This window comes from Chenopodium album, chromosome 17 (assembly GCF_948465745.1).
Source record: "Chenopodium album chromosome 17, dcCheAlbu1.1, whole genome shotgun sequence".
Lineage (NCBI taxonomy): Eukaryota > Viridiplantae > Streptophyta > Magnoliopsida > Caryophyllales > Amaranthaceae > Chenopodium > Chenopodium album.
The window spans coordinates 5,057,934-5,085,932 of NC_137850.1; the positions used below are offsets into that span (position 1 = coordinate 5,057,934).

Genomic DNA, 27,999 nt, shown 5'->3' on the forward strand with positions numbered 1-27,999 from the left:
GGTGACGTGGACAATATAGTGGGAATTAAAAAAAGATTAGCTGTAATTTGGGAATTAGATAATATCCCAACATTATTTAGGGAAAGGGCTCACGTTAGATAACAAATTAATACGAGTTGGGAATACATGACAAAATTACGCGTCAATAAATGTAATTAAAATTTATTTGCCTTTAATAATTCCACTTTTAATTCTCTTATTTAACGCTCGAGTGATTTTACCTTAATAATTTAATGCTAGAAAAATCCTAATGTTTTTCCCGGATTTTAAACGTGTACTGATACTAAATACTACTGTACACTGTACGAGACAACTAGTACATATTTCACCGGCTGTGACGGTATCACAGGTGACAGCAAAGGACACGTCAACAGTTAGTTTACCAAACAGTGAAAATACAGTAACTAACTATTCGTCCAAAAGTCTGTGACTCACAGCCGTTGATGTGCATATACACACGAAACGCATTTGCATCCATTAATTATATTCAATGTCAGTCCAAATTATACTTCCTTTAATTAAATTTATTTATTTTTATTAATTATTCTAAAATTTTCTCAATCTCTCTCTTTCTCTTTGCAATAAATACAATACCCTCTTTGATTTTTTGATGTATGAATAGTCAAATTGTTAAGAAACTCTTGATTTTGACATTTTGATTGATTTAATTTCTGGGTTTGAGGGGAATTTGGCAATAGCGTGTTGCTTTGATACTGGGTCTTTCTGAAAGGTAACATTTTTTTTTTGTGGTTTTTACTGTAAAATTGATTAATGGTTATGTGGGTATATGTTTCTTGCACGCCATTTGCTAAATTGAAGTTGATTATTAGTTCTATTCTGATGGTGGGGTTTGTTTTGTATATTGCTAATTGGGTCCGAACTTAGTTGTCACGTTACTAGTTTAAACACTGTCAACGTGACAATCAATTCCCGAAAAGACGGAGGGGAAGAGAGTATGTTTTAATATACTTCTGTTATGATATTGGACATTTGATAGTTTTTGTGTTTGTTGAATATGTATGTTTGCAATGTACTGACACCAGCTTGTGGTATTGCTAGTATTTGAGTTTGGTAGGTTAATTGCTCTATTTACATCGAATTTCGTTTCTCAAGTTTGCATGGAATAATATCATGTGTAGTTTTGTGTAAATTTGAAGTGTTGATTGAGTTAAATTCATTGTTCATTTGCCCATTTGGTAATGTTATGTAGTTGTAGCTATTTGATTACTATTTTTTATTAAATGTGGAATTTGATTTTCTGAAGACTTCATTTATGTCATGATTTTAGACTAGTTGTAATTGTAACATAAAGTTTGTGTTTGATCAGTTTTTGTGAGGATCTTGCTTAAATGGCGGCAATACTAGCTTCACAGGGCTGTTATTGCCGCAATTTTGAGCTATACCAACAAAGAACAGCAGTTGATGACCTTGGTTCTTCATGCTCGATTTCTGGGAGACGATTGCCCAAGTCCGAGGGGCAAGCCTTTACTAAAGGTTTCCGGTTTCAGGTGGAGATGCGACAAACCAAAGAGCCGACAGGTACAGGTAGTGATAAACGTTCAATTAAATTGGTGCCAACAAGTGAAGTTGTAAAAACTATAAGAAACCCCCCTGTTGACAAGGCTAGAACAGTGAACGGTACCAAGCAGAATATTAATGGAGCAAGTAAGGTTATTAATGGAGCAAGTAAGGTGGTTAATGGAATGAATATAGTTACGAGAGAAGCACCTTCATCCTTGGTTAAGAGGTCCAGAGTTTTGGAGGATGAAGGACTTCCTCTTTTAGAGGAACCAAGGGTAATGCCAAGTGATGCAGGGTTTAGTTGGGCTAATGACAATTACAGTTCTGTCCAAAGGTCTGCTGATGTCTGGTCGTTCGTTCTTTCTCTTCGTGTACGTGTTTTATTAGAGAATGCAAAATGGGCATATATTGGTGGATTTGATGAAGAGAAGCAAGTATGTTTCATGTCCTTTTTTAAACATTTAAAAAAAAAAGTATTAATTTGATGCCTATTGCTTCCATCCTGTTTGGATCATGTTTTCCTGTCCATTGGCTCTAACAATTACACTTTTAGTAATTTTGTTTGCGCTTTATTTACATACGTCCTCAATACTGCTATGTGCAGAAGAAGAGAAGGAAAAGAACTGCTTCATGGTTGAGGGAACGTGTGCTGCAGCTTGGTCCAACTTTTATTAAAATTGGGCAACTGTCATCTACGAGATCTGATTTATTTCCCCGAGAGTATGTAGATGAGCTTGCGAAGTTGCAGGTTAGACATATATGGTCATAACTCACAAGATGTCTTTTCTATGCTCTATTCAAAGCAAAGCAATATCATTTATATTCAGATTCTGATGAGCTTATTTTACATATGGAATTGTTTGCAGGATAGGGTACCTGCATTCTCATCGAACAAAGCAAAAGAGTTCATTGCTGCTGAACTTGGAGCTCCTGTTGACATTCTCTTTAGAGAATTTGAAGATCAGCCTATTGCTGCTGCTAGTCTTGGTCAGGTGTCCACTCCCTGACTTTTACTCTTTTTCTTTGTCAAATGATCACAGTGGTAAAAATAATTTCAGTAAATTCTTGGGTCAGTTGTGAATGTTTATTTAAGGCTGCTCTTGAATGGATAGCAATGTCATACAGCGATATTCCATATACTGTATTATTTTTCCTGGGACTTGACTTGAATCTCAACAAGTGTGAAATATGGTCATCTTTGATTTGTGGACATTTTGGGGGTCCGTATCACAATATGTACACAACATTACTTCTAACAAATCAAGATTAGTCGAGAGGCTCTTTCAAGCAGTTTACTAAAATGTGAACTTGATTTAAAAATTACTGTAATTTCCAGTTGTATTTTCTGGATTTACATAATTCAAGATAGTTAAAGACAAGTTCCTCTGCTCCTGGTATAAAGTGCCTTTTCATGGGCCAGAGCATCTTGAGATCAAAGAACTTCCCTAATCATGCAAAACCAAAGGATAATTCTATAACAAGGATGTCACAAACAATGCCACACTTCATTTCTTATTTATACTTTCTTAAGATTTCCATATCATTCTTTCTATACTGCGACTGTCTTCTAGATAGAAAATGCAGCTTTGAAAACTGAAAGATTAATTCTGGTAAAATAGACAAGAGATCATAAGAACTTACTTGGGGATGTTGAAGTTGATTTCTCTCAGCATTTTAGTCCTGATGTGATGGTGGTTTACCATTTGATAAGATAAGCCTCATAATTTTATAAGCGAGGAGGTTTTTGGGGGCATTTTCCCACCAGTAAGATGATTAAATGACCTCGTGTCCAACTTACCCTTAGAGGTTAAGATATACTTGCTGATATGCTACATTGACAAAATATTTAGATATATTTGTAAATTTTGTGATATTACATGTATGTTCTACAGAAAATGCAACTGTAGCTTCCTGTGCTTGCTAAATCTGCAAAATCTATATATCTGTCTTCTGATTATGTAAGGGCTGATCAAATAAAGTTGTTCTCATGGTGAAAAAAAAAAAAAAAAACCACATCAGCACACATACTAATATAACTGAATTCACTAGATTTTTGACACAGCTAAAAGTATTCTTGCATTTTTAACTTTCCATATAGGGAATATAAAGCAAGAATGAGATTTGAATAATGCAAACTAGAACTTATGACTAATATAAACTGTTTTGTGCTGGCATGCTGCATTTCAAGTGCTTACTCAACTCTGTGACATTAAACATTGTGAATGTCCCTTGTAGGTTCATCGAGCTATCCTGCATAATGGAGAGAAAGTTGTTGTAAAAGTTCAAAGGCCTGGCTTGAAGAGACTTTTTGATATTGATTTACGTAAGCAATGGTTGACTTATTATGACAACCAAATATTGTCTATAACTAAAGCAACATTCTCACCAAAACACTATAGGGTAGGATTGGCTCTCAAGCACCGTCTTAACACAATTAAATTGTCCTTGCGAAATAGTTTTTCTAATATGTTCCCTTAACTTATAAAGCATTATATCATGATGATTTTGGTCTTATACTTTTTTCAAGCTTATTGGCCTGCTAATGATATGGGATTAGCTAAGCAATAAAGGGATTTTCACTGCTTATATAATACTTAGACTAATTTTTTTTTTCTAATTCCTACCTACATTTAATAACCTTCACCACTTGCTCCCTCTGGGCAGAAACCTCATCAGTTGGTTATGGTCATACTTTCCTTTTTCCTTGTCACCTTTCATTATTCACTTTAGCATCTTATGAGAAAGACCATCTACACTTGCCACATCATAGTTGCTATTCTCCATGATATATAATGAAGTCATACATGAATTGTAGGTTAATACACATTGAAGTTTTTTTTTTTTTTTTTTTTTTTTTTTTTTTTTTTTTGTCTCTCAATTTTGCTTCCAGAGGTTTCTGCATGAAATAATTGGCTACTTTAAACTCAGGAAATCTGAAGCTGATTGCAGAATATTTCCAGAAAAGTGAGTCTTTAGGGGGTCCAACTAGGGATTGGATTGGTATATATGAAGAATGTGCTACGTAAGTTCTAAACTGTTTTGTTATTTCTTTTCTGTTGTTAAAATTTTCACTGGTGTTCCTTCTTTGAGTTAATTCTCTTTATTCTTTCTTGTGATATTCTATGGAGGATGATATGCTGTACTTTGTGCTTTCAGCTCTAATTCTCGTCTTTTTTCTCTATTGGCCTTGGTGGTTGTCTTAATTGGATTTAATACGATGCACTAGAATTTGTGCATTTTGCTGGGATTAAGGTAGGATGAGGGTTATTTACATTTTAAGGGTTGATATGACCAAATGTTGTTGGAAAAATATAAATTGATAGCTTAATCAGACTGCAATGAGCCCTCAACCTCCCCCTGTGACATTGGTGTATGGCAGACGTCAGAGAGGACAGAATCAGCAGAGCAGCCCTGCCCCAACACAAGCACAGACCCAAGCAACAAGCATCAACACAAGCAACCACGGTTAACACAAAGATTAATTTCACTAGAGGACAAGCAGTAGTATTTGTAGCCTTGAAGGCATTTAGCCACGTAAGTAGTATTAGTTGAGTAGTATAAATAGAACAATCCTAAGACGAGTAGAGCATTCAGAAATTTGTATTAGAATGTGGAGTGTTATGGCCTCAAGCCATTAATGTCGATTTTCACAAGCTTTACTCAATCAAAACTCGACCTTTCGACCAAAACCTACTGACTGGGCCACGTTGTTCGTTGCAGTTGGTATCAGAGCAAGAATGGCCCCGATGGCGCCGACAGTGACCGTGGAACGTGTAGCCGCCTTGGATGAACGGGTGGAATCGATTTTTGACAAAATTGAAGACGGAGAGAACTCTCTCCAACAGGTTCTGCTGAAGAGTCAGGAGGAAGAGGCGCGTAGAAACAGAGAAGCCATAGACGAGGTGCGGCAAATACTCGAAGGTCGTGTCGATCGATTTCGCAATGACCATAATCAACAGAACGCACTAATGAAGACGAACCAAGAGAAGTTCTTTGAGGAAGTTCGTGGGCTCATCAAGGCTCTGGGTAAGCAGCCCGAGACGGTGGAAGACGAGATGGATCGTCCACGAGGAGGTAACTTTAATGAGCCACCCTTTAACGCCGGGGGGTTCAACGGCCTCGGCGGCTTGAGAATCGGAACGTGGAGCCTCGAAGGGGGTGGCGTTCTGAACCAGAACGACGGCAATGAAGGAAGAGGAAACTGGAAGTACTGGAAACTGGACATGCCGGTGTTTGACGGATCTGACCCCGACGGGTGGATATTACGGAGTGAGCAATATTTTCAATTTTATCTCTTATCGGAGATGGAAAAGTTGCAAGCTGCGATCGTAGCCATGGACGGAGACGCCCTCCGGTGGTATCAGTGGGAGAGTCTCCGCTGTCCTCTGATTGGGTGGGAAGAGCTCAAGGGCAGGGTATTAAACCAGTTTCGACCCGTTAACTCGGGGACGTTGCACGAGCAATGGCTAGCTGTAACTCAGACTATGACGGTGGTGGAATATCGTAGAGCCTTCATCGAAAAAGCGTCGCCCTTGCATGACATTCCAGAAAGCTTGATGAAGGGTCAGTTTATAAATGGACTTAAGGAAGAGGTTAAAGCAGAGATCCGGATGTTGAATCCATTAACCCTAGAAGATGCTATGGATCTGGCCTTACGGGTCGAGGAAAGGAATCGGGTCAGCAGCCTAAGAAAACGGGTGGGGCATTTGCAAAACCAGGCCCTTACTCCTATTTTAACAAGAGCCTAGCTACTACTTTGTTTGGTACTGGGCCGGCCCAAACAACACACTAAACAACCCATCACAAAACCCACTGAAAGCCTACCCATAAACTTCCCAGACACCCAAAGTTCGACCTCGTCAGTAAACTAACGAACCACCCCGTACCAAAACTGATCTAACTCGAGTTCCTCCGGGTTCAGCGGCGAGGTGAGACAACTGACGGAGAAAGAAATACCAGAGAAAAGGGCTAAGGGCTTGTGCTTCAAATGTGACGGTTGTTGGACCGGACCCACCCATGTTTACTCTTCAAAGGGGCTAAGTGTGTTGCTGGTTGAAGAAGAGGAGGACGAGTCCGGTGAGTTCTCGGCCATAGAGGTGCGCCAGTGGAAGAGAAGGAGATCAATCCGGCCGCGATATCGATGAATTCGTTGGTAGGGATATCTAACCCAAAAACTTTGAAGCTCACCGGAGAAATTAAGGGGACCCCTGTCGTGGTGATGATTGACCCTGGGCGACTCATAACTTTATATCTCTTAAGGCCGTGGAGAAGTTAGGGATTCCGGTGACCGAAAACGGAACCTTTGGGGTCTCCTTGGGCAACGGGGAGGCGATTAAGGGCCAAGGTCAGTGTTTCGGGGTACGATTAAAACTCAGTGGGGACTTGGAAATAGAAGAGGAATTTCTACCCCTTCACTTGGGGAACTCTGATGTGATATTGGGCGTGCAGGAGAAACACGGGGAGGTGATGACTAATTGGAAGTTACAGGAGATGAGCCTTAAAGCTGGGGGAGAGAAGGTGAAAATTCGCGGGGACCCGAGCCTCGCCCGAACTGGAATTACATTTAAAGCTATGATTAAAACTCTCCAAAAGCAGAAGGAGGGACTATTGATTGAATGTAGTAGGCTGGAAGAGGAGAAACCACATAATGACTGAGTTTTTGAGGGAGGTGTTGATTGGTTATGGGGTGGTGTTCGACAGCCCCACCGGATTACCACCGGAGAGGGGCATGAGCACGCCATTGTCCTTAAAGAAGGCAGCAATCCAGCGAGTGTACGCCCATATCGTTACCCCCAGTTTCAAAAGGATGAAATTGAGAAGTTAATTGGGGAAATGCTTGAGGCAGGAATCATAAGGCCTTCCACGAGCCCGTTTTCGAGTCCGGTTCTTTTAGTAAAAAAGGACGGCTCGTGGCGGTTTTGTGTTGATTACCGGGCTTTGAACAAGGAGACGGTGCCCGATAAATACCCGATTCCCGTGATCGATGAGCTTTTAGATGAGTTACATGGGGCTCGAATTTTTTCCAAGCTCGACCTAAAAGCCGGCTATCATCAAATCCTTGTTAAATCGGAAGACACACACAAAACGGTGTTTCGAACCCACGAGGGACACTACTAATTTCCAGTGATGCCCTTCGGGTTACCCGACCACCTTTCAATCTCTTATGAATGATGTTTTTCGCCCTTACTTATGCAAGTTTGTGCTTGTTTTCTTTGATGATATTCTTTTGTACAGTTCTAGCGGGGAAGAGCACGTGGAACATTTGAAGATCGTGCTGGCCACTCTCAAAGAACAAGCTCTGTTTGCCAATATGAAGAAATGTGAGTTCGGCAAGGAGGTTGTGGCATACTTGGGTCATATCATATCAAAGGAGGGCGTGGCCGTGGACCAAGAAAAGATACGGGCCATGGTTAGTTGGCCCACTCCGAAATCTCTAAGGGATCTCTGGGGTTTTTTAGGACTTACGGGCTATTACCGTAAGTTCATTCAACACTATGCCCAGATTGCTCAACCTTTAACGCAGCAACTAAAGAAAGATAATTATGGGTGGACAATGGCCGCGGAGGAGGCGTTCCAGAGATTGAAGGAAGCCATGACAACGGCCCCTGTGTTGGTCATGCCAAATTTCAAGAAACCTTTTGTTGTGGAATCTGATGCTTCCGGGTTCGGGCTCGGGGCGGTTCTAATGCAAGATGGCTGACCGGTGGCCTTTTTTAGTAAGGTGTTGGCCCCTAACGGGTGAAGCAAATCCATATACGAGAAGGAACTCATGGCGGTGTGTTTAGCGGTGTAAAAGTGGAAACATTATCTTTTGGGTAGGAGGTTCATTGTTCGGAGTGACCAACAAAGTTTGAAATTCATCACTCAACAAAGGGAGGTGGGTATGGAGTAACAAAGGTGGGTGCGGAAGCTCATTGGATTCGACTTCGAATTGCAATACAAACCGGGGGTGGCTAGTGGCCGACGCCCTGTCAAGGAGGGGAGAGAGTGGCGCTGGAACAGAATTAGGGGCCTAAGGAGTGGACTGGGAGGCCTTAAAGGAAGAGATTCAGAGAGACGCTGAGATTCAGAAAATACTGAAGGCTGTGAAGAATGGCGAAGGGGGGCAGGGGTACACTGTAGAACAGGGGCTGCTCCTGTACAAAGGGCGGCTAATTATTCCCCGCTATTCCGGCATGAAAGGGGAATTACTCAAACATACCATGATTCCCCGGAAGGTGGCCGCACCGGAGACACAAAGACTTACCTCCGCATGGCTGGGGAATGGTTCTGGGTGGGCATGCGACGAGACGTGGCAGAGTATGTCCGGAATTGTGTCGTATGTCAACGCAACAAACACTCACAGCAGTCTCCGGCAGGGCTGCTACAACCCTTGCCGATACCGGAGAAGGTTTGGGATGACATCACTATGGACTTTGTAGAGGGACTACCTAAGTCGAAGGGAATTGACACAATCCTAGTTGTGGTGGACAGGTTGTCGAAATACGCCCATTTTATCGGGCTCCGGCATCCTTTCACGGCTCAAGGGTGGCTGAAATTTTTGTCCGGGAGGTAGTCAGGCTGCATGGGGTGCCAAATAGCATAGTAACAGACAGGGACCGAATCTTTGCGAGTGTTTTTTGGCGTGAACTGTTCAGACTACAAGGGACCCAACTTCACCGGAGTACTTTTTACCACCCCCAGACTGACGGACAATCGGAGGTGGTGAACAAATGGCTAGAGACATACTTGAGGTGTTTTGCGGGGGAGCAGCCAAGATCTTGGGCAGCCTGGTTACCGTGGGCCGAATACTCTTATAATACCTCCTCTCACTCGTCAACTCAAGTAACTCCTTTCAAGATTATGTATGTAAGGGATCCCCCTAAGTTGCTGCGAATTGGATTGGGTCAGACTACAGTGGATTCGGTTGAGGAGACACTGCAGTCCAGGGACATCATGCTCGATGAGCTTAAGTTCAATTTGATTCGTGCCCAACAGGTGATGAAGGACAATGCAGACAGGAGGAGAAGGGAGCTGGAATTTAAGGTGGGAGATCGGGTGTTTCTCAAACTCCAACCGTACCGCCAACACTCTCTCACAAGGAGACCATTTGAGAAGCTCGCTGCTCGCTTCTATGGACCATTTGAGATCATAGAACACGTGGGAAAAGTGGCCTACAAGCTGCTACTTCCGGATGAATGCAAGCTCCACCCTGTTTTCCACGTATCCCAGTTGAAGCAGGCACGAGAAGGTGTTCCCAGTTCACCGAATATACCCCCACAAATTACCCCGGAGCTGGAGCTGGTGGTGGAACCTGAAGATGTGCTCGACAGCAGGCCAAAGCTAGGCCAGAGAGAAGGATTGGACGTGCTCATCAAGTGGCACGGGCTGCCTGAGTTCGAATCCACCTGGGAGGATGCAGCAGCAATATCAGCTCGTTTTCCTCTTTTCCACCTTGAGGACAAGGTTGGCACTTTTGGGGGCGGGTATTGCAATGAGCCCTCAACCTCCCCCTGTGACATTGGTGTATGGCAGACGTCAGAGAGGACAGAATCAGCAGAGCAGCCCTGCCCCAACACAAGCACAGACCCAAGCAACAAGCATCAACACAAGCAACCACGGTTAACACAAAGAAAAGGACAGAGCCCTGGAATATTAGTTGTTACCTTTTAATTTCACTAGAGGACAAGCAGTAGTATTTGTAGCCTTGAAGGCATTTAGCCACGTAAGTAGTATTAGTTGAGTAGTATAAATAGAACAATCCTAAGACGAGTAGAGCATTCAGAAATTTGTATTAGAATGTGGAGAGTTATGGCCTCAAGCCATTAATGTCGATTTTCGCAAGCTTCAAGCTTTACTCAATCAAAACTTGACCTTTCGACCAAAACCTATTGACTGGGCCACGCTGTTCGTTGCACGGACATATAGTTTTCACAATGTCTAAATTCAAGAGGTGTAGACCTATAGTGTCTTGTTAAAGTAGTTTTCATCAACATCCCTTTGCCTTTAACTTATGCATGTTGGGCATGCATGAATGGAACTGTAAATGGTTACAGATTGAGGAGTGACAGTCAGAGGTTCTTGGTTGGTTGCTGATGGGTTGGTTGTATTTATTCTGCCATTCTCTAAAGAAGTTGGGAGCTATAAAGTCATTCTTTGGTGGTTTTGGAAGATCTTGTGCCTATACCATTGTCCTTATGACAGGAAAACAGGGAACTGCTTTGTATATGCTAATTGTTAAAAACAAATGAAGTAGAAAGGTGCCTTATAACAATAAAGTGACTGTACAATCCAGTTACTCATATGCTATAAAAAAACTTCATATAGAATGATTTGGCTCAGAGTAATGGTTATGCCTATCATGCTGATGAATTTGGGTCAGAGTTATGGTTAGGCCAATCATGCCTATGAATATGTAGGGAGGCTCTTACTGCTGATGAGAGTAGTTTGACTAGTGTATCGCTTTATAAACAAAAGAGAATAAATCCCCTGTAAGTTTGAAACAAAAAGAGCTGTCATGTCCATTTAAATACATGTCTAGCAGCAATCCTCACAACTATGAACCACTTGTGATTTGTCCAGAAACTTGATAAAAAAAAAAGTACTGGGAAATAAAACGTAGTTAGTATTTGACTCCAGCGCTAGAATGTCCTTCCCTCTCCCCCCATCCCCTTTTAGGTTATATGCATAGCTTAGTTGGTAGTGTACAAGATATTTGTTGCATACTTTCACATCAGAGCTGTTGCTCAAGATATTTGCTCCTTTGTAGTTACTATATCCTTTGTTATTTCTGCTGATTTTCTTATGGCTAGAAGCCACTGGTTAATTACTAATCTAACTATTCTGTTTGATTGCAAGTTGTTGCTCTCGTGATACATATGTTATTGTCTTACACTCTTAGCAACTCTTTCTTGCATAGAACATTATTTTATCTTGCATATGAAATAATAGGATGCTTAAAACACTAAACTGAATTCATTGAAGTTTCTCTACTAGAACTTGATCAAACTTTCTTCTTCATAATACACTATTAGGTCTATCACTTTAATTTGAAATTTTTTTGGCTCAATTGACTATATCACCCTCTTAAAGATTGCATTAAAATGTTAAATAGTGATAAGGATAAATAAGAGGGTAACATGAGAAGTATTGCTTTAAATACTATATTTTCTTTTTATTACAACTGATGGTTTTTATATAATAAAAAATCAAAACTTATGATGTGATGGGAAATGTAAACTACAGTCCTCTAAACTTATTGCAGGTTTAGAGGAAATAAATAAAGCTGACAAGTATCTAGTATTTATATATTCCTTTTTTTCATGAAAATATTATTTGGGTCCTTTATCAACATATCATCCTTTTTTTTTCTACGAAACATTTTATCCATTTCTTATCCAAAAAAAAAAAAAAAAAAAAAAACACACACACACATTGATCTTTTTTTGTTTGATAATTTGACGGCCTTTGACCATTGTAATGCTTGGCATGCATTTCCTTGGAACTTACTAGACCGGTGAAATTTTCACTTTTAAATTGTGCTGCAGAATTTTGTACCAAGAAATAGATTACATCAATGAAGGGAAAAATGCTGATAGATTTCGCCGGGATTTTAGGAATGTCAAATGGGTTCGAGTACCTGTGAGTTTCTTTCTGTTGGAAATTTCTATTTTCAAGCTATTGTCTTTACATGTATTTTTTTACCTCCCTTGTTAACTTGTTTAGTAAAATAGTGTGATTGTATCCTTCTCTTACTCAGATGATTCACTGGGATTATACTGCCTTAAAGGTTTTGACCTTGGAATATGTTCCAGGTATGATGCTGGTATTCATATGCTCTGGCCTGAGTTAAACTACTCCATATAATTAATTAGTCCTTTAAGAAGCTTAATTTTGAATGCTTATTTCACCAAATTGATCGATTACTTTTTCAAACAGGCGTGAAAATAAATAATCTGGCCAAGCTGGATGCACGTGGCTATAATCGTTCTCAGATTGCATCACGTGCTATTGAAGCATACTTAATTCAGGTACCATGTGCATGATAATTTTGAACCTTTCAGTTCCTCATGGATTCTTTAAAGGACTGCACATGCATCAGTTCTGAGAAAAAAGTGATATGTGCCAGTGTGCCACAATGTGGTTGTACGTAGTAATTAGATATTCATGCTGCAATGCTGTGCTTGTCATTTTGTAAACTCCATGCTTTATGCATCATGTATTAAGAATTTCTTCGTGTCAAAGCTATCTAGTAGCTATTAATTGGAAATGCAGACTACAATCTTTACTGTGGAAATATATGGCCTTTATGCAGTAAAATGATTAAGAAATTGGCAGCTTAGATATACTATTCACCTTACTCCTTTCTGCAATCAAACTGATTGATGGGATTAATTAATTCTTGGCTGATGGTTATGTCTCAAAGTCTCAACTGTTAGCCACGAGAGTTGAGAGTTTGAGTGTGTTCTTTTGACTACTCTAATTACTGTTCTTTTTTGCACTGATAATTTTTTTCTCTATTTTGGATCATTGCAGATATTAAAGACAGGCTTCTTTCATGCTGACCCTCATCCTGGAAATCTTGCTATTGACAAGGATGAAGCAATCATCTATTACGACTTTGGAATGATGGGAGAAATCAAATCTTTCACACGGGAAAGATTGCTGGATTTGTTTTATGCAGTTTACGAGAAAGATGCAACAAAGGTATTAATATGCATTTTACTGCCTTTCTGTAACAGATTTTAGCAATTTGCAATAGGCCAATAGCACATAAAGTTTGTCTGGTTCACTGGATATGGACATCGATTAGACTATTAACATAATTTGGTAGCTCGCCATCATCAACATCTTATGCTACTTAATTTATTCCCCAGCCTAAGGCTTAGCTTTTCTCAAAGAGTATGTTGGTGAGTATATGCTATATCAACTTCTTCATTTGGCTGCAAGAAGGGTGTCTGTTGGTGTAAGTTGATATTGTATAACTTTGTATTAATACCTATTTAAAAACATATTTCATGATAAAATTTGTTTTTTATATGTTACTAAAAATTTATGGTCCAAGTTATTATGTGTATAGTGAAAAAAGGTCAAACGTGTCGATTATTATGGGACGGAGGGAGTAGTATAGAAGCTTATTGTTGATTCAACTTCAGTTTCACTGGAAAACCTATTCATTATTTGCTGAAAAACCTCATCCACTCAGGTTATTAGGAGTCTCATTGATCTTGGAGCACTTCAGCCTACAGGTGATTTGTCTGCGGTATGTAATTTCAGGAAGTCATAAACACTTCTTGTGTCTCTGCATCTTAAACCTGAAAAGCTTCTCATTCGGCTTACAGGTGAAGAGATCTGTGCGGTTCTTCTTAGACAATTTATTGAGTCAATCACCAGATCAACAGCAAACGTTGGCTGCTATTGGTGAGGTATGAAAATCAACTTCTTAGTCAATCTATTTCTTGGTTAGCTAGACCGCCTCATGCATTCATGATGGCTTTTATAAATTGGCGTATATATTTTTTAGGTTTAGGCTGTGTAGCCTGTGGTCTGTAAAATTGAAAACCGTTGACATATCTGAACTTATTACAGTTTATTATGTTATCTGAACCTATCTTTGTCTGAACTTAATTTTAGTTGTGACATTTCTGAACTTACTCTTTTATGAACTTATTAAGCCAGAAATTTACCTTTTGCAAGGTGAAAAAGTACACAACACAACCTTGAATTTGTTATGCTGGATAAGGTATCAGGTTCCAGTTCACATTGCTGCTTTTATTCATAGGTTTTGAGTGTGAGATGGGGTGGGGGGTGGGGGGGGGGGGGGGGGTGGGGGGGAGGTGGGGAAGGGAGGAAATTTATTTTACTATTGGTATTTAATTATCTGCATTATTCATTAATCATGGTCTATAGATATTATTTTATATTGTTAAAGCTTTGAGTACTTTTCACCTTATAACCTTTTAGCTTATTTGTACAGAAAATATTGAAGTTATTAGATGTATGAACTTGTTTGACCATATAAGGGCCTCTTCACCTTAAAAATAATACAAGTATTAAGTAAAAATATTTTCAATTTGATAAAAATAATTTCAGTTCAGTATAAGGTTAAGAGAACATGGCATAAGTACAGAATTCTCTGATGAATTTTTACTGAATGCTTTTACTATATAGCGCAGGTGATGGTCTTGATTTTGACCTATTAACTATCCTTTTTTTTTTATTTACTCTGTTATATGAATTGTAAATATTCCAGGATTTGTTTGCTATTGCCCAAGATCAGCCCTTTCGCTTTCCATCTACCTTTACCTTCGTCTTAAGGGCATTTTCAACTCTTGAAGGTATTCTTCTGCTGACTCTTTCCTATCAGAACACTGGCACACCGCACATACGCACATAATAAAATATTATCAGTTTCCAGTTGGCCACGGTTTACCAGACCAGATCTGATTCGTCCTTTTTTTAAAATACAATGGACGAATAAGAATTTCTCACGCTAGCCAATCTTTTTGAAGCAGAAGAGTGCAAAAAGTGTGTTCTTTTGTTACACTGCTGACATAGTAAAAAAAAGATATGAGCTTTGTTGGTGATTAATATATGATATGGGGGTGTGTTCTCTTACTATGATGATTGGAATCCTTAACCATGACTGTTCAGGATGTACTAGTGATTATAGTGTTTTGAGTGTGCTGCATCTTATTTTGTCAAATCAGCATTAAGAGAAGTCCAATCCTCTCCTGGTCCTGACATTGAGTATAATATGGAAATTACTCGATCATCATATTATATACTTATAGCTCACTTCAATTGTCAGGTTCTAGATTGCTAGCTCATTATCCTACCCCATTCCTGCTAGAGTGTAACTATTTTCGCTTTCAGTCAGTAAAATTAGAGGAGATTTTGAACCTAGAAACAGATGGTATAAGCTAAAAGGGTTTTCTAGATTGCTAATTTTTGGTGTGCTCTTTAATCTTTCTGTTGTTTATCCAGATCCCACCAGTATAGTTGTTTGAGTTAATTGATTGTAAATAACTTGCTGCTATAAGCGAGCATTATTTTGTGATTATATGACGAAACTTGACAATCTCCCCTTTTTTCCTCTAGGCGTTGGCAAATTTCTTGACCCGGATTTCTCCTTTGTGAAGATTGCTGCACCATATGCTCAAGTATGTGTAATGGAGATAAATATAGCATAATGTTATCATCTAGTACTTATGTGTATGTCAATTTTTCTTTCAGCAGTAGATCTAATATGTATATAAACTCCCTGCAGGAGCTTCTTGAGCTGAAAGACAGACGTCGTACAGGAGTTCAACTCGTGCAGGAGATAAGGAAACAAGCTGAAGATGTAGCAAATCTTTTGTCTTGCTATTAGTCTCTTGTTTCCTAAATTGCTCAGACAGTTGATTTAACAATCCATCAATTTATCTCATATTTGCAGGCCAGAGACTACACAGTATCCATGCCATACCGAGTCCAGCGCATAGAAGAGTTTGTGAAGCAACTAGAAACAGGAGATTTAAAGCTACGAGTGCGAGTTCTTGAGGTAAACCCCTGTCAAATGTAATTTTTAGTTCTCATATAGTCGTACTGTATGACCATGGATTTGAGACACTTGAAGTTAAGATTGTGTATATTACATGCTGTATAATTCCTCTTCTATTTTCTTTTTGTGAGGGACTGGAGGAAAGGGCTACTTCTAATGTGAAGGATGGAAAGAGAGGATGTGAGGTTTTACCCTATAAAAAAGGACTTATAATGGAAAGTGACATTTTACCTCCATTGAGTTGTGAGGATCTCCTAGTTATCATGACCACTATGTAGAGAGGCAACAAATAAGTACTATGCACCTGCCAATTGGCAATTGGTAGGATGATGCATGTCATGAGTGTTACCTTATAGGCTAATAATTAGAGTATTTATATGTATCCATGCTGGATACTCAATACGGTGACGTGAATGTGGACACTTGAGTATTCAGTTTGGACTAAAATCCTGCAAAATTATTCATTAAATAGCCAGGCCTCACTCTTTCCATTACCAACAGTAGCTGCCAAGCCTGAGTAACCTAAATTAAACTTTTTTTTACATAGATAGCTCGATGACTTCTCATGCTTTGTGTAGCTTTTGCGATTCCTAGCTGAAATGGAGTGGGCCTTAGTTTACATTTGTGTGAATAATTGGTGATTTGATTCATGGAAGCCTATGGAGTTCATGTTACTCGTTACACTATCCTAGTTGTGATAAGTCATTTGGGATGGGTGGATGCTGTGCATTTCATAGCCTACAATTGTGTCTTTTTTTTCCTTTTTTTGATAGGCCAGTTGTGTCTTATATGTCCTAATTTTGTTTAATATATTGTCAGTATTGTCAATTTGTACTTTGAATCTTGCATACATTCTTATAGGAATTTACTAGTTAGCACTGACTTGTTAGCATGGTGCTAATGTGAGAAGTTTTCTTTAAATTGAGCATGGAGGTGAGGGAGCTGTTGGGATTGAGCTCCATTTTTAAACAGCATCAGTATTTCAGGGCAATAAATTGTCTAGGGCTATTGCCTATAAGACAGACATACGATCTGTGTGATGGGTTCATCCATTTTTGGAACACTAGTGTTGTTTTGAAGGAAGCTTTAAGTTTTAACAGATACTATGATACTGTAGGAATTTCTGTGAAAAATATCAACAGGTCAAAAGCTATTCTTGACTTCTCGTTAAAGAAAATCAGACGTCTCATCTATGCATCATTGCTTGTGCTTTGGATGACTGAGTGTTGAGAATATATGGATGAGGAAGGCAATTGTAGCTATATATTATTACTTTATAAAAAGAGCATACGCAAATTGACGTGACTAATTTCTGCCTTGAATTCTTGTTGGGTAAAATACTCTACTATTCTAGTCAGAAAGAGCAGCTCGGAAGGCAACAATATTGCAAATGGCAACCATGTACACAGTTTTAGGCGGTACCCTGCTGAACCTGGGGGTCACCTTCAGCAGCCAAGGAAGTCAAATTGTCGCTAACAGTTCGTTTGTAGGCGCAGGTCAGAATCCACTGCCCGCAAAGCAATTTCATTTAAGTTTCTCTGGTATATACATTACACAAAGGTAGTAATTCACTGCATATTTTGTTGCAGGTGTTTTTCTGACTTTGCTTATCAGGTCCATGCAAAGAGTGAAGAGACTTGATAAGATTGAAACCATGATATGAAGAATTCAAATGTCTTTTAGAATTTGTGTATACACTTCCTAAATTGTAGAAATATTGTAAATATAAGAATTATTAAATACAATTGCCTTCTCATATATATGATGAAGTTGCGAGGAGAGGGTACATAACCATTGCATGGTGATAAACTATATACGACCGAAGATATCGAGGTGGCAAGGTTGAAGAAGGGGAGTTCAATGACATCTCAGCTGTGGAAAATTCTTATGCCATTATATACTTGTAATTTATTTAACATCAATTATTCATTGATTAAACTAGCCTTTTGGCCCGTTTGATGCACGAGTTTTTTCTTGATGTGTGTTTTTAAGAAAATAAAACACGTCACTTTGATACTTAAATTTTTATGCAAGTTACTTAATGCTTAGAGCATTTTAACCGTTTAATGTTATTATAATCTATATTTAAGTTAGTGGGAATATGAAAGAAAAAATGTTGGTTATATGTAATGAATTAACTTTATTTGATGATTTTATTATAAATTATTTTTAAAAAATAGAAAGTAAAAAAAGAGGTTAAATGGTATGTGTGCCAAGTGGTACTATTGATTTGTGCAGTGATTTGTGTTAATATAATCAACAATCATAGACTTTTGGCCCGTGATCTGTTTGATACACAATTGTTACTTTTAGGTTGTCAATATCATATCATACCACTAATTAATAAAGCCGGTTTCGTACCCAGGCCACGAGATAACGACACGTGATATTCCAGTTTTTTGCCAAGTGTCGAGTCATGTAAGTGACAAATAGATATTATTGTGATTAAATTAAATGTCATGTTAAATTGGATTGGATAGATTTGTTTAGGATAAAAAAATATACATAAAATAATTTATACTAGTAATTCTTTTTATTGACAAAATAGACTTTTATTTATAACAACACATCACATATTATAATTAATATGAATATCCAATTAACAATAGAATTTTACTCATATACGAATAAGCACGTAAATAATCATATAACTAATCTATATATGCTTTGACATGTGTCGCTCTATGGTTTAAAATATTCTTGCTTTACTTTCAACCCATTTAAGTTTGCTTAAAATGGGTCATATCACTAATAAATAAAGCCAGTCTCGCAGCCAGGCCACGAGACAACGACACTTAACAATTCAGTTTTTCGCCAAGTGTCGAGCCACGTAAGCGATAAATAGATATTATTGTGATTAGATTAAATGTCATGTTAAATTGGATTGGATAGATTAGTTTAGGATAAAAAAATATACGTAAAATAATATATACTAGTAATTCTTTTGAAGAAAAAAAAATTATTGACAATAGACTTTTATTTATAACAACACATCACATATTATAATTAATATGAATATCCAATTAACAATAGAATTTTACTCATATACGAATAACCACTTAACTAATCATAAAACTAATCTATCTATCTATATATATACTAAAACAGAGGGCACTCGAACTATACTTGCTTTGACATGTGTTGCTCTATGGTTTAAAATATTCTTGCTTTACTTTCAAACCATTTAAGTTTGTTTAAGATGGGTAAATAAAGTAAATTACTCCTTCTGTTTCACTTGGTTAAGTGCTCTTTGGAATCAACCACTTAAAAAAATGAAAAAAAAAGGAGGAATCCTTATAATTTGGAATTTGATTGCAGCTCTGTAATTAATGTTTTGTCTTTCCAGCTTTATTTATTTAATTTATGGGAATTTGTTGTAATTATATTACCTATAATAAATCTTGATTGGAAGAATTTGCCATGTCAACAATCCACTAGCACATATATTAACCAATCAGAATTATCTATCTATATATATATTAAAACTCAATGAGATTACATGAGTTCGCCATGTGTCATCATAACTAGCTAGGCAAATGATGTGGAGCCATGTCATTTCTCGAGTTTCTTATAATCCCTCATTGAAGAGGATGTTTATGGTGATTATTCACCTCCCTTGATGCTTGAGATTTTTCTTCTATGTTCTTTCATGTTTCTCTATAAATAGAAGAAACCCTTTTTTTTTTTTTTTTTTTTTACGTACACTTAAAAAATACTCCTTACATCAAGCACAATATTCTAAACACATTCTCAGTTGGGCATAAGTTACTTGACTCAAACTTTCCACCCAAAAGTGTCTTTTGTGTGGAAGTGATGTGTTAACCAAAGGGTTCGTACCGGCAAATACAATTAAGCACCTTGGTTGCGCCGAAAATTAGTTTTCAAGTCAGCGATTTGTATCACGATGCACCGATATTGTTCCATTGTTTGTGAGATTATCTTTTTGATTTTACTTAAATATTTTTATACTGTTTGTACTTAACTACTCCTTTATTTACAACTATAACTAATTTAATATATATTTGTATTTTATCACATAATTTATATTATAAAACATCATTTATAATATACATAAAATGACCTGGGGCATTATCCGGGCCAAAAACTAGTTTGACTCTTTAAAACCCCAATTAGATTCATTATTCATAGATTATGAAAATTAGCATCCTTAATATTGATTTCCTTATCACTTTTTTTTTAGTGACTTTTGGAATCTCTTTTGTAAACCAGGTAGCCCATATGACCTGGTCATCCTTCGTTTAAAAAAAAAAAAAAAAAAAATCTTATCTTGTTGTAGACCGATTATATATGCTATCCCCTCCGTGGCTCCGTGTTCAAATAAATAAAACGTTTTTACTTTTTACATTATTCATCTTATTTACTTTGACTAATGTTTGTGATTAATACATAAGAATCAATATTTATAGTTTTGTAGGTACTTGTTGAAATCGTTTCAATAAATAGTTTATTAATATTCAAATAATTTTATTTATTGATAAATAAAGATATTATTCCCTTCGTTCCCTTTTGTTTTTGACATTTGGAATTATGCGCGGTAATTAAGAAACTGTGTAAAGTTGAGGTGTATTGTAATAATTCAATGATTGACAGTTCAATTTTAGTTTTAAAAAAAAAAATATTATACATGTGGGGTGAAGAAAATAGGAAGGAAAAAAGAAGAGAGAGGACTCTTTCACCCAAAAAAAAAAAGAAAAAAAAAGAGAGAGAAAGTAATAATGAGTATTAGAAAACCATTAAAATAGTACTAAAGGTACAAATGCACATGAAAAAGTAAGGATATTTGAGTATTTAAATGATAAAGCAAGGGTAATTTTGTCTAAAATTTATGACTAAAAAAGAAAAGATGTTAATTATAAAGAATAAAAAGGAACACCTAAAATGAAAATGTAAAGAACAAAAGGGAACGAAGGGAGTAGTACTGTAGTAGTCAAAGTATTGCATTTGCATCTAGGTTGTACAAGAACGGGTACGGACACGGATACGAGTACGAAACGGATACGGAAAAATGTCTATCTCAAAATAAGGGACACGGGTACGGGATGTTAAAATTCATAAAATATAGTTTAAAAAAAGAATTTGACCGTAGATTTGTCATTTCGTCCTCTCATAAGATTATATAGTATCATATTAACAATATGAAGACACCCATATTATTTAACAATTACCTTATTTATCTTACTCTACTTAAAATTTCTCAATAAAAAAAGTTGAACAACCTATATCATAGTAGGATACGGTACGAGACGTGTCATCGTGTGTCCCACAGGTGTTGGTGTCTGACACGGATACGACAATTGGATGAAGTGTCCATACATCCTAGATTTGCATAAATGCAAGGAAAACGTTTCATTTATTTAAATACTAGAGAATGTTATATTTTCCTTGGTAAAAAGTTGATGATCTATCTAATTTGACAATTAAAAATTACTTATACTAATAGTATAATATCCTATGATGGATATTTTGTCTGAAGTATCAAATAAAGTTTGACTCACTTAGTAATAGTCTTACCTTATATTTTAGACATCTAATTTTCGAATCCTGTCAAAGTACGAAGTATTTGAAGTTGGAGATCTTATTACCTTGCTTTCATTACACAATTAAAAAGTATTTCTTTTTAATTGTGTAATGAAAGCAAGGTAATAAGATCTTATTGGTGTTTTTCTAAATTTGTTTTTAATTTTATTTTTAAATTATAATATTTTAACCTCTATGTTATTTACATACCTTAATTTGACCATCATACACGATACATCGGTCAGAAAAACAAGAGAACAACAAAAGATGAACACAAAATTAGATCTCAAATCTTAAAACTAAAGCAAATATTTGAAGACGGAGACAACAAAATCACAAGATAACAAGAAGATAACATAACCAAGATCACCCAATTAGAAAATTGAAATTGTTGATATTGAAATCGTTTATCACGTCCTACAAAAGTACAAGTACTCTACGACCATTCTCGCTCTCCAACTTAGAAACTTAAACACAACACATTTATTATTCTTAATTAGATTAGTTTTTAAATAATTAAAAATAAATTAAAAAAATACTACTTTCGTTTTTTTAGTTGACATCGTTTGATTTTTACACTATTTACACCCTACACTTTGACTCTTATCTGAATCATCTCCATGTATATTTTGTTAATATCCACTTTTTATAATTTTACAACGTTAATAATTAGATATATTAAGCATTAAAAACATACGTTGGTAAGGGTGATAATATAACGGTGTCAATTAAAAAAGACGGAGTTAGTAGTAAAGAATTGGAATATAGAGATGGACGCCTTGTTTGATTTAATCTGCGAGATCCTCGTGCTCTCCTCACTCTCAAGTCCTATAAATCTCTGCCTTTGCCACCCTCTCTTTCTTCCCATACTCTCTTTCTCTCTCTTCTTCAAATACTTTGATTTCCTCTCTTTCTTTAAGTAAGTAATTCCATTTTTTGTTTTACACATTTTCAATCAATTCTTCTTGTTTTTCACGCTCTTTTAATCTGTCATTTCTGGGTTCTAAAAAAAAAAAAAAAAAACTGTGATTTCTGTAGTCAATACTATTGTACATTGACTTTTTTGTTAGGATGATTAAATGGGTCATGTTTCATTTCTCAATTTGTGAAGTTCTAATCTTTTTATTTGTCATCGAATTTCTGTGAATTTTGGTTGTTGTTGTAGTAGAATTTTCTGCTGTTTTTTGGGGTCATTCATAAAAAATGGTTGAATTTTATAGTGTTTTGTTTCTTGTAATTGTGTCAAATTTGGGAATATGACTAATGATTTGTGATTTTTGCTTCTGCAGTTATTCGTCGACTTGAATCATGACTCCTGCACCAGATTCCAAGTCAATCAATCCCAAAGGTTAAATCTTTAATTCTATTGATTTGCATTGTTTTGTTCTTGTTTCGATGTGAGATTTGGTATCATGTCTTGGTTCATGTTCATTCCAAAATGTGTATGTTTCAATCACTTCAGGACCTCCTTCCTTCGCCTTTGTATACATACGATTTTGATTTATTAATGATCATCAATTATAATTATTCAATTTAAAATCCAAATTATTCATATTTTAACTCAAATAAAAATCAATCTAAAATTCTAAAATCAATTTTTTTTTTACCGTACCGTTTTTTGGAATTTTTATTTTGCCGTTTCCCGTCTCCCCGTACCCGTTTTTATACCCGTATCCGTTTCCGTGCAACCTAGCTAAGACGCTGCCACCTAAGTTATCGTTTACATTAATTACATCCATGATTGGCTTGCATTATGGCCTTATGGGTATTAAATGGATTGTTGTTCTTGCACATTTTAGTTTGTGAAGTGTTTATACTGGTGTTTTTGAAGTGGTTTAGTGATTTATAGTGGTATTTTGCTTGGTGTGACTTAGAAAAAGCTTGATGATCATCTTATAATCTTGAACACATTAGAGTGTACCCGTGCAAATGCAAGGGATGCTATATTATATGAAGTGATATAAGACTTGTTAATTTATTTTATTCCAGTATTTCAAATGTGAGAAATTGATTTTGATATAGAATTAGACCTTTTTTTTGTAAGGAATTATTGGTTTTTAGTACAATTATTGATTTTAGAATAATTAGATCCCATTTTTTTTAGAATAATAATCATAATTGCTTTTAGAATAATGCAAGGAATTATTGATCTTTGAGGAAATTGATTTTGATATAAAATTTGATGCAGTAATGAATGATTTAAAAGGAAAACAATGTTGGAAGTTTATTTTTAAAGGTCGATAGTGGAAGCTTTGGAAGAAATTATTGGTTTTTTTTTTTGTGTGTGTTTAGAATCTGAAGCATATTTTGGCAACAAAAGATCCTTCTAGTCTTTCATGAGTTATAGATTCTTGAGATTTGAGATTTATATTGTCCATACAATTGTCTTGTTTTTCTTCATGCAGATGTCTGCGTTGTTGGTGTTGCGCGAACACCCATGGGTGGTTTCCTTGGTACATTGTCATCCTTGACGGCCACTAAACTTGGATCCGTTGCTATTGAGGGTAAGATTATGGCTATTTATTAGATAGTCTTAGATTGTACTAGTCTTTTGGTGTTTTACCTTCTTTAACATATAAATTAATAAATAAAGTGACTGATTTTCACTTGCAAAAAACGTAGGTGCATTGAAAAGGGCAAATATCGATCCATCCCTTGTACAAGAAGTGATTTTCGGAAATGTTCTTAGTGCAAATTTGGGTCAGGCTCCTGCAAGGCAAGCAGCATTAGGGGCAGGAATACCAAATACGGTGGTATGTACCACGGTCAATAAAGTTTGTGCATCAGGGATGAAAGGTATAGTGTGCACTATCATATACCATTAAACAATCTTTGCATTTAATACAAGATTGAAAACATATTTGCTTGTTTTCTTTGTTTACAGCTGTGATGCTTGCGGCACAAAGTATCCAATTGGGCCTCAATGACGTTGTTGTGGCAGGAGGCATGGAAAGCATGTCAAATGCCCCTAAATACATAGCTGAAGCCAGGTTGATGCTACAATCTTATTAATTCTAGTGTTTGTTATCCAATTACTTAACTGGTTTAGTAACTTCATAAAGTGCCCTTAGCCCTTCCTATCAATATAAATATTTACCCCATAATGATATAATTAATAAATAAACGATGGAAGTGAATTTATTAGGCAAATAACCAAAACAATGAATAGAAGGGCATTGTTGTATTATTGTCTTATGTTTACCTTTTTAGACCATCCCACAGTACTATCTGAATGATGTAATATTGTCTTATGTTTACCTGTCTAGAGCTGTTGTTCTCATGTCCCATAAAGTAGTGCATGTAATATACATCTCACCTTATATGCCAACATTTCAGGAAGGGTTCCCGTCTTGGACATGACACACTTGTTGATGGGATGCTCAAAGATGGGTTGTGGGATGTTTACAATGATTGTGGCATGGGAGTTTGTGCTGAATTATGTGCAGAACATCATGCAGTAACAAGAGAGGATCAGGTAAAGTCTTGACTCCATTTTTAATGCTTGTACCGTCCATATATAGGGTAACTATATCTTTCACTAACTAATTGCTTTTTGATGGAATTATGTTAAAAGTTGGAGATAAATCCATATTATCACCACAATTTATAAATAAACCTTTAAATTAAACCTATGTGGTAAAAGCTATTGCATTTCTTCTCTATTTCATGCACTGAATAAATACTTGTTTTGCATGACGCTACAGGATAACTATGCTTGCCAAAGCTTTGAGCGTGGTGTTGCTGCTCAGGAGGCTGGTGCTTTTTCATGGGAGATAGTTCCCGTAAGAAAATAACTTTGTTGTTATATTTTCATTCCTCTTTCTGTGATTGTTTCATACTGATATATATATGTATCGGTGCAGGTTGAAGTTTCTGGTGGAAGGGGAAAACCAACAACAGTCGTTGATAAAGATGAAGGCCCTACTAAGGTATAATAATGATAACTAACATTGTCAATGACATCTCATGTTGAAAAAGTGATTAATATGTGTACGTTAATGTTTGTTTATCCCTTTGTAATATTGATTTTGTTTGATGCTCTGTGTCTTTTTCATTTATTTTACCAAAAACCTTTTTCCTTTTCCTATTCAAATTTTCTTCTATGGCCTTCAAAATGCAATGACCTTGTGGAGACTATTGGGCTATTGGCGTGGTCCTGGGGTAGCCAAGAAGTACCCCTTCTATGTAATTTTCAATATCTTTTATCAAAAAAACTGAATGAAAAAGTTGGTTATCTAGTGGCTCATTTCACTTGACTGGCACTGATTCTCTGAACTACTGTTCATGATTTTACATCTGTATTCTGCCAAAATTTTAATTTCTGTTTATGCTATCTTTATCAGGGGCTACTTGAGTTCATCTTTTTTCTTCTCTTGTGTGTTGCAGTATGACCCTGCGAAATTAAGAAAACTTAGACCAAGTTTTAAAGCAGATGGAGGTACTGTTACTGCTGGAAATGCTTCTAGCATAAGGTTTGTCATAAGCTTATATATAGTGTTTTTGGAAATACTTTCTTGTGGATATTGTGCTTGTTAGGTGATATATATCTAGGGAAGTCAAATGTTGCAAACTTGCAGTCCATGCACTCTTCTAACAATTTTTTTGTTTGATGACAGTGATGGTGCTGCTGCAATTGTTTTAGTGAGTGGACAGAAGGCACTAGAGCTTGGGTTAGAGGTGATTGCTAAGATTAGTGGTTATGGAGATGCCGCTCAGGTATTGCATGAATTTTTTACTTGTAGACAACATACTCTAGAGTTTTATGTAAAAAATTTGGAGGATTATTATTACCTATAAGGTAATATGTTTTTTTTAATATGCATTTTGAATTCTGCCATCATGGGTATTGTTGTGTTATTGAATCCTAATTAATGGTCAGGCTCCAGAGAATTTTACGACAGCTCCTGCCCTCGCAATACCGAAGGCCATTTCTCATGCAGGCTTGAATGCTTCCCAAATTGATTACTATGAGATAAATGAAGCTTTCGCTGTAAGTGCTCTTTTTCTTTGTCATGCTTGAAACTATGAGCAACTGTCAATCTGTCAATTATTTTTAATTAATCTTCTTCTGGCATGAGCAGGTTGTTTCTGTTGCGAATATGAAATTGCTTGGGCTTTCTGAGGTCAGTCTCTTGGGACCTAAATCTTCTTGCTCACTGAAAAAATAATATATTTATGCTCAATTATGTTTGCATGAAGTTGTCATGTCCTCATCATTGTACTATTATGGTTTCTTCATATGCTAACAAGGTTTTGAGCCTTTCGACTTGATAGTGTTTGTTTACATCTACCTTCAATTCTGCAGGATAAAGTAAATGTGCACGGTGGAGCTGTGTCCTTGGGACACCCTCTTGGGTGCAGTGGAGCACGAATCATCGTGACACTTTTGGGGGTATGGCTCTATTTGCTCTTTTATGGTGTATGTATAGTTTGGCACAAGAATGCCAAATTCATCTCATTTGACACCGTAACAATTTTGTCATCCTCATACAATGAATAGTGGGTATATTAGGTTAAAACAAGTTATCAAAAGTATCTGAATGCAACCCTTTTTTGGTTAGCTGTATTTTTTTACGGGGTTGTTATTGCCTCTTTCCTGATTGTAATTGCATTGCTTTTACAGGTACTACGACAGAAAAGTGGGAAATATGGTGTTGCTGGTGTTTGTAATGGTGGAGGTGGTGCATCTGCTCTTGTTGTAGAGCTTTTGTAAGGCTTGATATTTTAGGTAACTCTAAGCAATAGTCCTACTCATTGCAGTTTTGATTAATGTTTCATCAAGCTTTGGGCATCTTTATTCCTCCTTTTGCCCCTTATATGGTTCTACACTTTCTGAAATAGAAATTCCAGCAGTATATTTTAGTAGTATCATTCAGTGAAGAATACTAAATAAATTTGACTGGGAGAGAATTCTAAAATGTGTTTTATTATACTTTTACATTGCAGGCTTATTGAGAACTTAGCTCATCACAATGTTGGAGGAGCAGCAGTTAGAAATAAGTTGTATGCAACCTGTCATTTATGACATGTTTATGCCCTTTATATGGCTTCAGTAATGCAAGCAATTTTTTTTAAAAAAAATTAATAGTGGTACAAATGTTTTCGTACTTTGGTAGCTTTTGTTTTTCTTTTTTTTCTTTTTTCGTGTTTGGAAGTTTAGATGATATGATAGTATTTGTTTTATGTTGTACTAGGACTGACCTATTGAATGGGGCATAAGTTGTATTCTTAGTATCTCATCTGGACGTTTCTGTCTATTCTTGATTTTAAGTAATAATAAGCTGAATGCTGATTCCGAAAATGGAATTGAATCCATTGCATATTGCAATTAACCTGAATGGTGAGTGCAAGTCCATCATCTTGTATTAAGACTCTTAAAGAGTTGGTAGTGTTATTATCATTGACAGGTGAAAACTGAT

At 36.6% G+C, this 27,999-nt stretch overlaps 2 protein-coding genes across 4 annotated transcripts; both read left to right on the forward strand.

Moving 5' to 3' along the window:
* The first annotated feature begins 532 nt into the window (after positions 1-532).
* Positions 533-18,109, forward strand: LOC145589419 (protein ACTIVITY OF BC1 COMPLEX KINASE 7, chloroplastic-like). 3 transcript variants are annotated; one of them, XM_081645962.1, is made up of 18 exons: positions 533-730; positions 1,328-1,955; positions 2,126-2,269; positions 2,388-2,513; positions 3,757-3,844; positions 4,450-4,543; positions 12,048-12,141; positions 12,260-12,314; positions 12,439-12,530; positions 13,036-13,206; positions 13,706-13,762; positions 13,842-13,925; positions 14,753-14,837; positions 15,601-15,662; positions 15,770-15,844; positions 15,938-16,042; positions 17,397-17,538; positions 17,632-18,109. In XM_081645962.1, exons 2-18 carry the CDS (start codon positions 1,350-1,352, stop codon positions 17,703-17,705), a joined length of 2,154 nt encoding a protein of 717 aa, XP_081502088.1. In that variant the 5' UTR covers positions 533-730; positions 1,328-1,349; the 3' UTR covers positions 17,706-18,109. The 3 variants fall into 3 exon arrangements, with proteins under 3 accessions (XP_081502088.1, XP_081502090.1, XP_081502089.1); XM_081645964.1 differs by lacking the exon at positions 533-730 and adding an exon at positions 832-953; XM_081645963.1 differs by lacking the exon at positions 533-730 and adding an exon at positions 940-1,071.
* Positions 18,110-22,375: 4,266 nt separating this feature from the next.
* LOC145589420 (acetyl-CoA acetyltransferase 2-like) lies at positions 22,376-27,895 on the forward strand. The gene is made up of 15 exons (XM_081645966.1): positions 22,376-22,499; positions 22,870-22,928; positions 23,986-24,084; positions 24,203-24,376; positions 24,465-24,570; positions 24,917-25,055; positions 25,285-25,362; positions 25,444-25,509; positions 25,967-26,052; positions 26,197-26,296; positions 26,460-26,570; positions 26,662-26,703; positions 26,886-26,972; positions 27,204-27,308; positions 27,527-27,895. The coding sequence occupies exons 2-14, from the start codon at positions 22,889-22,891 to the stop codon at positions 27,291-27,293; spliced, it is 1,218 nt and encodes a 405-aa protein (XP_081502092.1). The 5' UTR covers positions 22,376-22,499; positions 22,870-22,888; the 3' UTR covers positions 27,294-27,308; positions 27,527-27,895.
* Positions 27,896-27,999: the final 104 nt, after the last annotated feature.